At 34.4% G+C, this 12953-nt stretch overlaps 1 protein-coding gene across 1 annotated transcript in view; it reads left to right on the forward strand.

Annotated features, from left to right (window-relative positions):
- Nucleotides 1-2003, forward strand: part of LOC150088951 (ATP-binding cassette sub-family D member 2-like) — a 195430-nt gene extending 193427 nt beyond the window's left edge. Inside the window, exon 10 of the mRNA XM_090370961.1 lies at nucleotides 1559-2003. Coding sequence (XP_090227087.1) covers nucleotides 1559-1853 — 295 coding nt within the window. The 3' untranslated portion in view covers nucleotides 1854-2003. The remainder of the gene's footprint in view (nucleotides 1-1558) is intronic.
- The last annotated feature ends 10950 nt before the right edge of the window (nucleotides 2004-12953 follow it).

The raw sequence follows: 12953 nt of genomic DNA on the forward strand, positions 1-12953 counted from the left end.
AAATTCAGGTCTAATGTCAACACATCTTCTTTCGTTTTCTCGACCTTCGACCCATGCACGGTACTAAGTACTACAGGTTCTGCTAACCAGCTTATATAGCAACCTCTCATGTGGGACTAGGTCAGATTCGTAGCATAAGACCAAATAAACAATGTCAGTTATTTCCTGCATCAGGCAACTTGTGAGTGTTGTCACGGCTGGCAGAACACTAAACCTGGTAAGCAGTACATAGGGGTGCCAAAATTCTAAATTTTTATTATAATAATATTTAATAAACTTATTTCAGTTGAAGTTAGTAAATAATGAATTTAAGCTCAATATAGAAACAAACTATTGAATTGTTTAGAGAAATAACACCCTATGTCTATTTTACAGCTTGGGCACATGCACGAATTTTAAGGCTCATGCACATTTTTATTATTAGATCCCTCTAAATAGCTTTTAATAAAAAAAAAACTTAATCATTAAAAATCTGTTTCCTAGTGAAATTAAATATTTACTTACAATTCATGAATACTTTTTAAAAACACACTTTATATTTCAGTTGGGGAAATATTTTGTTTATTAAGCACTATTAAAAATAATTAATTTGTTGATTAAATGCTATTAAAATTTGTTTATTAAAAATTAATTTGTTGATTAAGCACTAATGTGAAAACTTAATTCATGAATATTTTTTAAAAACACTATTTTCAGTTAGGGAAATATTTTTTTCATTAAGTGCTATTAATTAAAAATAATTGTTCAAATTACATTATAATGCTACATTTTCAGTCTTGAAAGTAAATGTCTCAAGGGCCCAGTGGTTAAGGCACTTGTTTGTAAAGTATACAGGCCTCAGTTTCTCACCAAAATTACTTTTGTTAAAAAAATCCTGTGGCAAAAAAATCCACTAGCAAAATTTAAAGGGTCATGGGAGACAACCTGTTCAAACTGCTGCCAAAAAAGTGATGCCCCTAGCAGCAGTTGCAACAATCAAATTCAGTTCAAATGGCCAGTACCCGTAATACAATATTAAAGCACGTAAAGTGAGAATGTAATTGATGAAAATAAAATTAATAAAAAATGTATTTTCATTTCTATTTATTCAGAATTGTAATATTCATTACAATCTTCAAGGGCACAAAATCACTTCTGCATAGGGGTGCCAAAAACCCTAGTGCTGTCCTTGAGTGTCGTAATATAATAATAATAAAAAAATGTTCTTGTTTATACTCTGGCACGACCGCCAGATCAGTGGAGTTTACAATAAAGCATCAATACAAACATTAATTGTATTTAGCAGCCACGGGCTTGAACTCCGGTCTAATCAGAGCGCGGCTATTGCGCTCTCGCTACTGACCACTTGGCTACTTAAAGTCTATAATAGCTGTAATGTAATAGTTCTTGATATTAATCTTTGTAATTACAAAAAAAAAATAAAATCAAACAGTTACTTGAAAAAAAAAAAAACTTGCATTTTTGCTAATGGCAGATCAGTTCAAAACTTATTTTTGGATATGTCATTACTCCTAATTTTGATATATTACAAATTTTTTTTTTTTTTCTCTTCAAATAGGAAATTTCACACTCATTTACTTCAATTTGATGGAGAAGGTGGCTGGAGGCTAGAACCACTTGATACATCCACCCGTCTTTCTCTTAGAGAAGAAAAGGAGCAGCTTGAAACACAACTAACAGGTGTACCTCAGATGGAACGAAGACTACAAGAATTATGTTCCATCCTTGGCGAGGAGTCAGTCATCTTGCTTAACTCCTCAACAAACAGTACTGTTTTAAATTCAGATTCTAAAGATGATGGGCTAGGAAACAGTGACTCTTCGGACATTACTGGTGAAAATTTATCAGACTGAATATACAAAAAACATCTTTATTCATATATGGCGTAATTAATTATTGGACTATGTTGATTATAACAGCATGTTTGTTGTTATCTTGTATTTTGGGGCAACTTTTATATGATATTTATGTCACAGAAGTATTAAGTTTCTGATGAAATGATCTAGTTCAGAAGACAAAGAATAATACAGAGGCTTAGTCTGTGTATATTTATCTTGTAAATTTTTTAATATCATGGTATACTTGTTTACATAGACAAGATATCCACAATCCTAGAACTGTACCATAGAGGTTCACTGTTTTTTTTTCCCTGTTTATATAATTTTATTTTTTATTCATCTCCCTCATAAGATAATCCTACAAGTAGTATCTCAGAAGTTCAATATCCTGTTCAATGACGCTGACAAATTTCTTTATTATAAAAGCGATTTGATAAAATTATTACTTACATTGCTGTTGGCTATCATAGCAATTAATCTGAAGGTGAGAGGCATCACATGCAAGATTATTAAATCTGTATTTAAAGAATTCATTTTATGGTAAGTAATTTAGGAAGTGAGATTCTTATGCTAATTAAATCTCTACACACCACTATCTATATGAATTGTTCCAATCTCTTTGAGTACTGCATCATATTTTTAAGCATTACAGATTCTTTTTTCCTGTATATGTTTAAAATTACTCTTTCTTATCTGAAGAAAGAGTCCACCACTGTGATTAGGATGTCAGATTGTTGTTTGTTTTTGACATGCTGACAAACGAAAGATCGGCAGGACAGATTTGCTTGAATTACTGTCACTTCCCGAAGCTGCGGGCAGTGTCGCACGTACAGAACTGTAATACATAGTGAATCATGGAGCATCATTTTGTGGTTTGTCGATGTTCTTTTGTTGATGTATATGCCATGGAGGAAAAAAAGAACAACATGTTCTATGTGGATGCAAGCTTGGGGAAAATGAAATTGCAGAAACAGTGCAAATCAGTACATTTTTATGTCTGTGAAGGTAAAGATATTTATTGGCCTATAACTTATTAAACAAGAGGGCAAAGTCCAGACTTTTTTTTTTTTTCTGAGCATACCTCACTGCAATGCTGTCCTTCACAATCGCAATTTAAAATGAGTATTCCTATACATCGTCATACAAATCGGTTATACCGATTTGTATGACGGTGTATAGGAATACTTTTTTTTTGTTCTCACAGGATAAAAAAATGTGCTAATATCAAAAGTTAAAATTTAGTTTTTCCAGAATTAAATAAAAATATCCTTCTTCTGTGAATTTCGAGAAAAATATCCAATTATTATAGAATGGGATAGTTATATATATTATCGTGTACCCATTATTAATCCTCTGGCAGATACATTTTCCTGCAGAAGATTGATACGAGGATTTTGTGAATAATCTTCACTTTTGTTTTTCTGAAGTTGGTCAAATCTTTATTGAAAAAATAAAAGAAAGGGGAAAAAAACCACCTTTTTGCTATTTTACTTTCTGTATGGTGTGCCTCCAATCTTTGACTCATTGGTTTAAAAAGATTGCAAAAACACTGTTTTAGAATGTCAAGTGAATACTTTGTCGTGCAGTATTAAACATCTGGAAACAAAATAGTTTTTAGTTTCATTCATCCATTTTTTTTGTAACAATTTTAGAGAAATTACACGTAGTGGCCTTCTAGCAAATCCCATTTAAGTATACAATTAAATATAATTTTAATTGTTAAAATAAGTTTAGTTGGTTATTTATGAAATAATTCCATCTGAGAGGGTTGGCAAATTATGAAAAGATTAAGCCAAGAGTGATTTACTGACACATTGATTTAGCATTTTTTCTAATCATGGAAATATATCATTAGTGTTACGTTACCTCGTTAAGGTGTACAAATTCTGAACCACATCTCAAACAATTGTAAATCTAGTCTAAATAAGCTGATTTTAATCATGCAGTCTTTTTATTTTTACTGACCAAAGAATAACTGTCCATTTCATCATGAACATCTCAGCTAACTAGAGTCTGAAGTAATCTTTCTGATGTTTCGTGATTGGAATGGCTTGAAATATTTTGACTGGTATATGTCAAATATGAATGGGTACTAATTAGGTTAGTTAACTTTGGCTTGTAGCTTATATATGGCTATTATCTAGCCAAAGAAATTACAGCTTTTTCACTAATTCACTCACTTGTTAGAATGTGGCAGGGATTTTCCTGCATGATTATATGGCATTTTCCAGGGAAATGAAAATGTCTTTAGAGATATCACATGTATCGACATGCTGGTTCACTGTCGATACCAGAAATTGCAGGTATTGATCACTGACTAGTATATCGAAAGTCTTGTCCATTTATTTGTAATAACAGTTAAGAATACTTCTTTGTTTAGGGTAGAACATTTAATCTTATTTATTTAATCATTTTATATAGTAAGCTATTAGAAAAGGGATAGTTTAGCTTAAGGAGGAAAAAGCTTTCTCAATTATGCCATACAGTTAAATGAATGATAATCTTTATGGGCTAGCCTATGAAATATATAGTAAAATCATGCATCATGATATTGGTTAACTTATTCTGTGAAGCATGTACAATGCAAGAATAAGCAGAACAATATGAGATTATGCTACTCCGCTTGTCATTAGTCCAAAATAAACATGGCCACAGCTTATATATAAACACTAATTGTCTCTAAACATTTCATGAATAGCACAGTGGTTTGAAAAAGGATTAGGGTTAAAATCCTCTCTTGGACCTTTTATGGGTCTTTTTATTTCCACACTGTAGATGTGTTAATTACTTGAAGCACATGGTTTTAATATGGTTTAAACTCCCATAAAATAGGTGTTCTGACCAAAGAATGTGTAATGATGCATAGGTTGAAAGCACTTTTTTAATGCATGAAGTAATATAAGAATTATTGTTGTCTTGTATACTTGCATTCATTAAACCTGAGCAGTGTTTCAGTGATCAAGACTTCTTCCTGTAGACCTTTATCACTGAAGCACTGCTCAGGTCTAATATACATAAATATCGATAAACTAACTCATCACTTACCCTCACACCCAGTTGTAGTATAACAGTCTAACTTTCCTTTACCCTGCAGCAGGTGCACTGTTTAACCCAGTTTACCATTCCCACTTACTATTAACTCTTGACCAGGTTCAATAAAAACATAACATAAGCAGGAATGTTGGATTTTTTCCAGCCTATTATTATGCTTGTGATAGTTTGTTTTAAAGCCAATTTTATTTTCAATCTATTATAAACACAACTGGGAAAATCCATTTTAAAATATTTTTAATTAACCGATTAAAAGAAAACCTTCTGTTAATGCACATTAACGTGTTTTTATAAATTGTTTATTAATGCTCATATATGTAGGTGTTATCTTTGCTGTTGGTAAGCAAAACGAAGTAAACAATAAAAAAAACCTGCATGCTTCAAGGTGGTTAGTACGACAAATGTAAACATCTGACATAAGCAAAGCATTGCTGTTGCAAGATGCTATGATCAAATATGTGGAGTGAGTGTGTTTTATATGATTAAACAATAAAAAAACCATTGCTAATCTTAAATTTTTTTTTTTAGAGTGCTTGATAATAACAAGAAAAAGAGGCTTAACAAAACCTAAGCGCACGTTTCCTTTTTTTTTTTTTTTAATGTATGAGAGAAAAATGAATAATGAAGGAAAACTAAAAATCGCCCCCATGTCATTTTATAATAGTTATATTTTAAAACTTGAGTCATTTCGGTGGCCGTTTGTCACCAACCCTACAGAGGATTAAAATATTTTAAAAGAATTATCAGTCTGAATTTTAATATATGGTCTTCAATTTCAAATTGCATCAATTGGCCATTAACAGAAATCTGTAAACAAACCCTGTTGATGTATAAACTGTGCTGCATCTCCATTCTTGTCTGTATTATTTACTTGCTTTGATTTGTGTAGTTTCTCTCGCTTGGGCTTGCTGTTCACTGGAAGTGTCGGGAAATTATTTCCTGGAGTAAGTATCAGCATTGTACATAATGCAACTACATGCCTGCTCGTATAGCTTTGCTGCCATTCCCACTGCAGGATTAAATAATTTAAAAAAAAATAAATTCCATTTAGGGTTAATCTGGAATCAAGAGATAATCCTTTGTAAATGATATTTATGTTCTTAAAATATCACAAAGGCAACTAGCTGTATATATAAGCTGTAGTCAACCTAAATTTTTCTTTTTCATCAGTAGGGAGTTTACTTGAATGCTGCCATGAGAAAATATTCTGCAACACTATTTATTCTTACATTATAAATTCTAAACAGAATAAAAGTAGTTATCAGTAAAGTGGTGTATTTTGTAATTTTAACTATATACTTGAGGTCTTGCCAAAGTAATTAAATAGTGTTTTGGATAATATTCCTGTCCTCTATTTCACTTTCCTCTTTTCAGATGGTATTTACCAGCCAAAATTTTCCGTTCCCCGATAGATACCTAGTAGCAAATCTGCCTTTTCTAGTGGGTTATCTGTCTGCAGCAATTTTGATTTTTAGATCTGAAATGCGAAGGAAAATTAACATAATTGACATGTGCCTTTTTACTAACGTACTCACTGTCAGTTTTATTTGAAGTCCTCCAAACTATCACAATTACCAAATTATTTTTTTCTGATTAATGAAGCAGCCTAGTGCTTCGGAGCTAAAAACAATATTGCAAAATGTTACTCTGCTGAGATTTTACAAACGAGGACTACTTGTGTGTTGGAGGAAGGTAGGTGTTAATGGACAGCAATCCCTCAGGGGAACCTATGCATCTATAAAGTGGTATTTATATTTGTCCATATATAAGCATTCATGCATGTATAACAGTCCATTTAATTTGCAAAAGAGTAATTATGTTAGACTATTTATGTATTTAATAATATTAATTTCTTGTAGAAAGTTGTCTTGAAAAATAAAGACTAATGTAGTTTGTAGGCTATTCTATCCATTTTCACTAAAAATCTAAAATTTTTCCCACAAAATTTAATATAATAAATGGTGATCCTTTTAAGTATACATATTGTGTTTTACTATTCTCTTTTCTGCCTGTATGGAAGTAGAAGTAACAGAAACAAGTTTGTGTAATTCAGTGATATCTCAGAATTTAAGCTGTTAAAAAAAAAAAATGAATAAAATAGACAACCTTTAATATTGCATTATCCATTTTGTATGCTTTTTACGTACAGAAAGTCTTCTTGGTTGTGTTGTGTTCTTGTAAAATAAAATTCTCTAACAATTTCTGTTTTTGTGTTTTTCTTTCTAAGACTCAATTTATATTTAGGACCAGCTGTAAAAATGTGTCTCTGGGGAGGGGATTCATTCTTTCGGCAAAGATAAAACTGCATATTTTGGGACCTCATCACATCTAAATCTGGCCCTGTGAACACATGCACGTGTAATGTATGGTATGCAAACAGATTGCATCTGGTCCGAAACTTGGTCTTATCAATTCCTATAAGTTTAGATATTATTAGATTACCTGGGTCTTGTTACTTGCTGAACTGTGCAAAATGCTACAGTTCAACAATTAATAATGAACTTAACCTTCCTTTTTTTTTTTTTTTAATGAAAAAAAAAGGGAGGTTAAGTTCCTTGCTCAAAAAATATTTTTTTGTATAAAATACTGCATATTTTAATACTGGCCATTGATTACATGCAGTAGAAATAGAAGTTAATTATCTATAAAAACAAAAAAGCCTCATTATGCAGACAGTGTTCCCCTTTAGGCTTGTAATATACCAGTTGCAAATGTGCCTTTTCTAGTGGGTTATCTGCCTGCAGCAATTTTGATTTTTAGATTTGAAATGTGAAGGGAAATTAATATGTAGTGCAGTGTCAAGTCAGACATAACAATATAAAATCTCACATTAAAAACAGATGATGAGTAATTGGCAAGCTAGATTCGGTGAATGACTGAGCATGGAATAATTGAAGCACAGCTTGGGGGAGTAGTCAAAGCAAAAGCAAATACCCAGAAGACAGCAGCTAAAAAAAGTTAACAGCAAAACTGAATGACATCCTGTACTTCCAACAAGTGGTGTGCAGTGACCTTCTAAATAGGGAAAATGGTAATTATTAACCCAACAGTTACAAGAACAGTAGCATCAGATTTGACAAATTCCAAATCTTCCTTTTTATTTTTGAATTTTGTTTTGATTCTTCAAATTATCAAAATCTGCAGCATACCCATGTTTAATTTGCATGATTGAACACTGGTGTGCTGCAGATTTGTTAATAAGGGGCTCTCTCAATAAGAATTTCAGCTCAATGGTCATTCCTGGTTAAAATATCTTATTACATTTTATCAAATTAATTTTTTTTAACAAGGGGATTAGATAATCCCAAAAATTTAAACAAGGTGTAAGCTCCCTCCAGCACACCGGTAAGATCATACCAATCACGTTACTGTCTTCCATCAGTCATTTGTGCAATTCCTTGCAAACAACATCTACATAAAGAGAATGTGTCAGGACAAATGTTTCCCTTCAGTACAGTACTTCAATGAAATAGGCCTGATGTAGCTGAGTGGTCAAGAACGCGAATGCAGTAGCACATGCTCTTTGAGTAGACCGGGGTTCAAGCCCATGACTGCTAAATAAGATTCACATTTGTATCGATTGATTTATTGTAAACTCCACTGACCTGGTGGTCGTGCCAGAGTATAAACATGAAACAATGCTGCAATTCTAGACATAAAACAAGTACAGTAAACCCTCGATTTAACAGACTAATAGGGGAGAAGGGTTACATTCGTTAAATCGAATGTAACCTGGGGGGCATTTTTTTTATCGTTCTTAATAAAAGGTCATTAATAAATTGTACAAACAGTTTTAAATATGATAAAATGCATAACTCCAAGAAAATAATATGAAGAACATTCAATTCAGAAAAATTCAGACATTTTTCTTGTGGCTTATGTGTAGTTACCCCACAGCAACAGAGTTGCTATGAAACACTCAATATTGTTAACTAAAATTCCTTTTTTCTCTCAAATATACAGTGTTGTAATAATAAAGTGGTGGGTTACTCACTTCTAATTTTGGGGAACCAGATTTAAAAAAAAAAAGCTTTAAAAATCAATGTACAAATTTGTCATTTTAACAAACTCAAACCAACATACACTGTGCTGCCACTTTATTAGGTACACCTCTGCTGTGCACACAAGATTCATACCATAACGTTGCAACTCACATGACCACAGTTGTGGATATAAATACAGCAGAACAACCTTTCTAGTATCAGTTAGCGTACACAGTAGCAAGAATGGGGAAAAGGAGTGATCTAATGGACTTCGAACGTGTCATGGTAGTAGGTGCAAGATGTGCAGGACAAAGCATCTCTGAAACAGCAGTTCTGAACTTTTCACACACCAGTTTTAAGGGTGTATCGAGAATGGTGCAACAAACAGAAAACATCCTCTCAACGGCACAGAACTCATGTAGAAGAAAACTGCTTGCTGATGAGAGGTCAGAGGATAGAATTGTGCAAGCAAACAGACGGGCCACAATGTTGCACATGGTGCGCAGAACAAAATATTGCAATGGACCACTAGTTTGTTGTGAATGGGGTACGACAGCCACATCGCATACCTTTTGTTATCAATGGAGAGCATGCCTCCTGTGGGCATAACACCAGCACTGGATTATCGAGGATTGGAAAACCGTTGCTTAGTCTGACGAGTAGAAGTTCCTGGTGCATCATGTTGATGTAAGGCTCAGAATTTGGTGAAAACATGAATCCATGGACCTATCATATCTGATGACTACTGTGCAATGTGCTGGGGGCAGTGTTATGGTGTGGGGAATGTTTTCTTGGCACATGTTGGGTCCATTGATACCCGTAGATTCATGTCTGAATGCCACATCATACTTAAACATTGCTGACCAAATGCATCTGTTCATGTTGACAGTTTATCCTCAGTCAGATGGTTACTTCCAGCAGGATAATGCGCTGGTGCACAAAGCCCAAATCACTATGGAATTTTTTTTTTTTTTTTTTTTTTTTTTTTTTTGATAGTTGTTGGCGCATCGGCTTCTGTGGCCATATTGCACCTCCCAAGGTTTTTGCAGTACTTTGATCCAAGCCCGAGGCGGGAATCGAACCCGCGACCTTTGGGTTGCCGGGCAGGTACTTTACCCACTCGGCTAGCCCGGTCGGCCACTATGGAATGGTTCCAGGAACATGACAATGACTTATTTGCTGCAGTGACCAACTCAGTCCCTGGTCTCAATCCTATTGAACATCTTTGGGATGAGCTGAAAAGGGCTGTTTGCTGCAGGCCTACACCTCTGTCGAATCTCAAGGAACTGCGTGACACACTCATGTCTGCATGGTACTCCATTCCTGCACGTTTTCAGCATCTTGTTCAATCCATGACTAGAAGAGTTCAGGCTGTTTTGAAAGCTAAAGGAGGCTCAACACATTACTAGGAAGGTGTACCTAGTAAAGTGGCAGCACAATGTGTTTCTTTAATATATACAAAAAAAAAAAAAAAAATCCTAAAATGTTACTATCTGCAAATCTTTCAATCTAGTGCACATTTAGCAAAATTTTCTAGACATGCAATGAAGATGTTTCTGGAAATGTTTTCATCAATAAAAATTACTTTTTAGCAGCTTCACCTGCTTAAAATTTTTCATTAAAAGCAGACATTTATTAATATCTTTAATGCAATTACTGTCTTTTTATAATTTTTTTTTTTAAGCCTATGAACAAAACCATTCATCATAAGTTTATAAAAGTTCTGTTCTGTTTATACTCCAACTCAACTGCATAAGAAATAAAATACACTGGATGCATATAATTATAAATCAACACAGAAGCCTATGGTAGATATGTTAGTCTAATCAAGTCACAAAGAAATTTACGCAAGTGAAGGCAGATTATGAGATCTTTGGGAAAGGATGCAACAAAAAAACAGCAAAAGACTTCTTTACTTACATAAACTAGACGAAAGGAGATGAATCAGATTGGTCCACTTGATATTGATGGTTTGACCCTTGATGATCCTGCTCAATAGCTGACAAAGTGAACAAGTATTTTGCATTTGCAATAGGAATTCTGCATGGAAGTGAAGCTTATTAAACTCTAACTGGGAGTTAAATGATTTTGTAATGACCTAAATGACCTCGAGTAAAGTAGAGGAGAAATTGAAGTTAAACATAAGAAAGGTACCTGGGGTGGATGGGATCTATCCAGTTATATTAAAGGAAATAAGCAAACTCTTAGCCATAATTACAAGAACATCTTTGGATTCAGGGAAGGTCCCCACAGACTGGAGATGTGTAGATGTATCAATTCACAAAGATAAAAGGGGAATGAAAGGGTCACACGAGTAATTACAGACCTGTTAGTGTAACTTCTGTTCTGGAGAAAATAACAGTCACTGGTTAAAGAAGTATTGCAGGATTATCTAGAAAACACCACAGTTATAGTTTAAATACAGCACGGGTTTCTTAGGAACTGTTGTCTGACCAATTTGATTGGATACCGTGATGTGGTCACAAAGGAACTGGATGCTAAAAATAATTTTGATGTCATATACTTGTATTTCAGGAGAGCTTTTGATACTGTTGTGCATGGAAGACTGCTATACAAATTGGAGCAGTATGGCATTAAGGACAAGTTGAGTGGGAGAAGACAGTGGTAATCAATGGACATTGCTCTTTGTGGACTAATGTTAATAGTTGAGTCCCCCAGGGTTTGGTGATGGCCCCATTGTTGTTTTCTATCTTTATCAATGATACTGATGAAGGTATATCAGGCTTAATGTCCAAGTTTGCAGACAATACGAAGGTTGGCAGGGTTGTTAATGACAGTACATTACTGAAACTGGATCTAGAAAAATTGGGCAGAATGGTTGAGAGGTGATAACTGAAGTTTAACATTCACAAGTGCAAAGTACTGCATATGGATAGCAGTAACCCCAGAGTAGTGTACCAACTGGGTGGTACTACAACTCAGGGTAGTGGAGAATGAAAAAGACCTGGGGGTAATTGTGCAGTCAGATATGAAGTTTTCTGGGCAGTGCAGTGCAGACAGGCTGTCAGAGCAGGTCATGGGGTCTTGTCAATGATATACAGGAACTTGGCTAGCAGGGATAAAGAGGTGATGGTCAAGCCACACCTTAAGTACTACATACAGGTCTGGAAGCCTCTGGAATGAGTACAGGAAGGGCAATGAGATTGGTGAGGGGAAAAACTGGTTGCTGTTGCCAAGAGAGGCTTAAGTTCTGCAAATTGCAGTGTCTGGAGACTAGGCACCTGCAAGGTGATCTGATTCAGGTGCAAAGACCTTAAATGGTTTGAGCAAGCTCAATGCTGATAGGATTCTTTCTCTTGCTGAGATTATGCGCTTGGGAGGGCATAAGTTCAAACTGAGAAAAGACAGTTGCAGAACAGATGTGTGGAAATCTGCTGTTAGCTAGCAGGTGGTTGACTGCTGGAACAAACTTCCATCGGTCTTGGAAATTGATAAATAAATTCAAGGAAGTGGATAAACATTTGGAGTGAATGGATGGGTGAAATGGGAATTTTTTTTTTTTTTGGCTGATGCTGTGCAAGCTTGCATCATATTCCTGTATTAAATGATAACATGGTCCTGAACCAGGGTCAACCCAAGCACAGTGCACTCCTGCACTGACCATACTAGATCTCTTATCATATTCAAACTTAAGTTGTGCATGTAAAAATTTGACATTTGTGATGTAATGTGAAATAAAAAAACCAAAAAAAAAACCTGTCAAATACTTTATTTTACTTCACTTCTTTACCAGTACAGCTTCAAATTTTGCTGTCATGTAGTGACAGTGGAACTTGACTGAAGAGTTCTTGAGTACCCTTGCTGGAGCTTCAGATGATATGCTACTGATGTAAGGCAACATTTAACCAGATATTAAGTCCTTCACTCTGGCATGATCAAATTTGTTACTTTTTCCTTCTTTCACCCCTTTACCTGTATCACCATCAGTATATCACATTAATGGTTTATCTTTTACACCTTTTAATGTTATGCATGGTTGAGGAACCAACTTCGTACATTTTACTAACGTGTCTACGTAAGTTTCCTTAAGAAATTCACTTCTGTGAACTGATACAGTACT

This window comes from Mastigoproctus giganteus, chromosome 3 (genome assembly GCF_048544385.1).
Source record: "Mastigoproctus giganteus isolate SK-2022 chromosome 3, ASM4854438v1, whole genome shotgun sequence".
In the NCBI taxonomy this organism is placed as follows: domain Eukaryota; kingdom Metazoa; phylum Arthropoda; class Arachnida; order Uropygi; family Thelyphonidae; genus Mastigoproctus; species Mastigoproctus giganteus.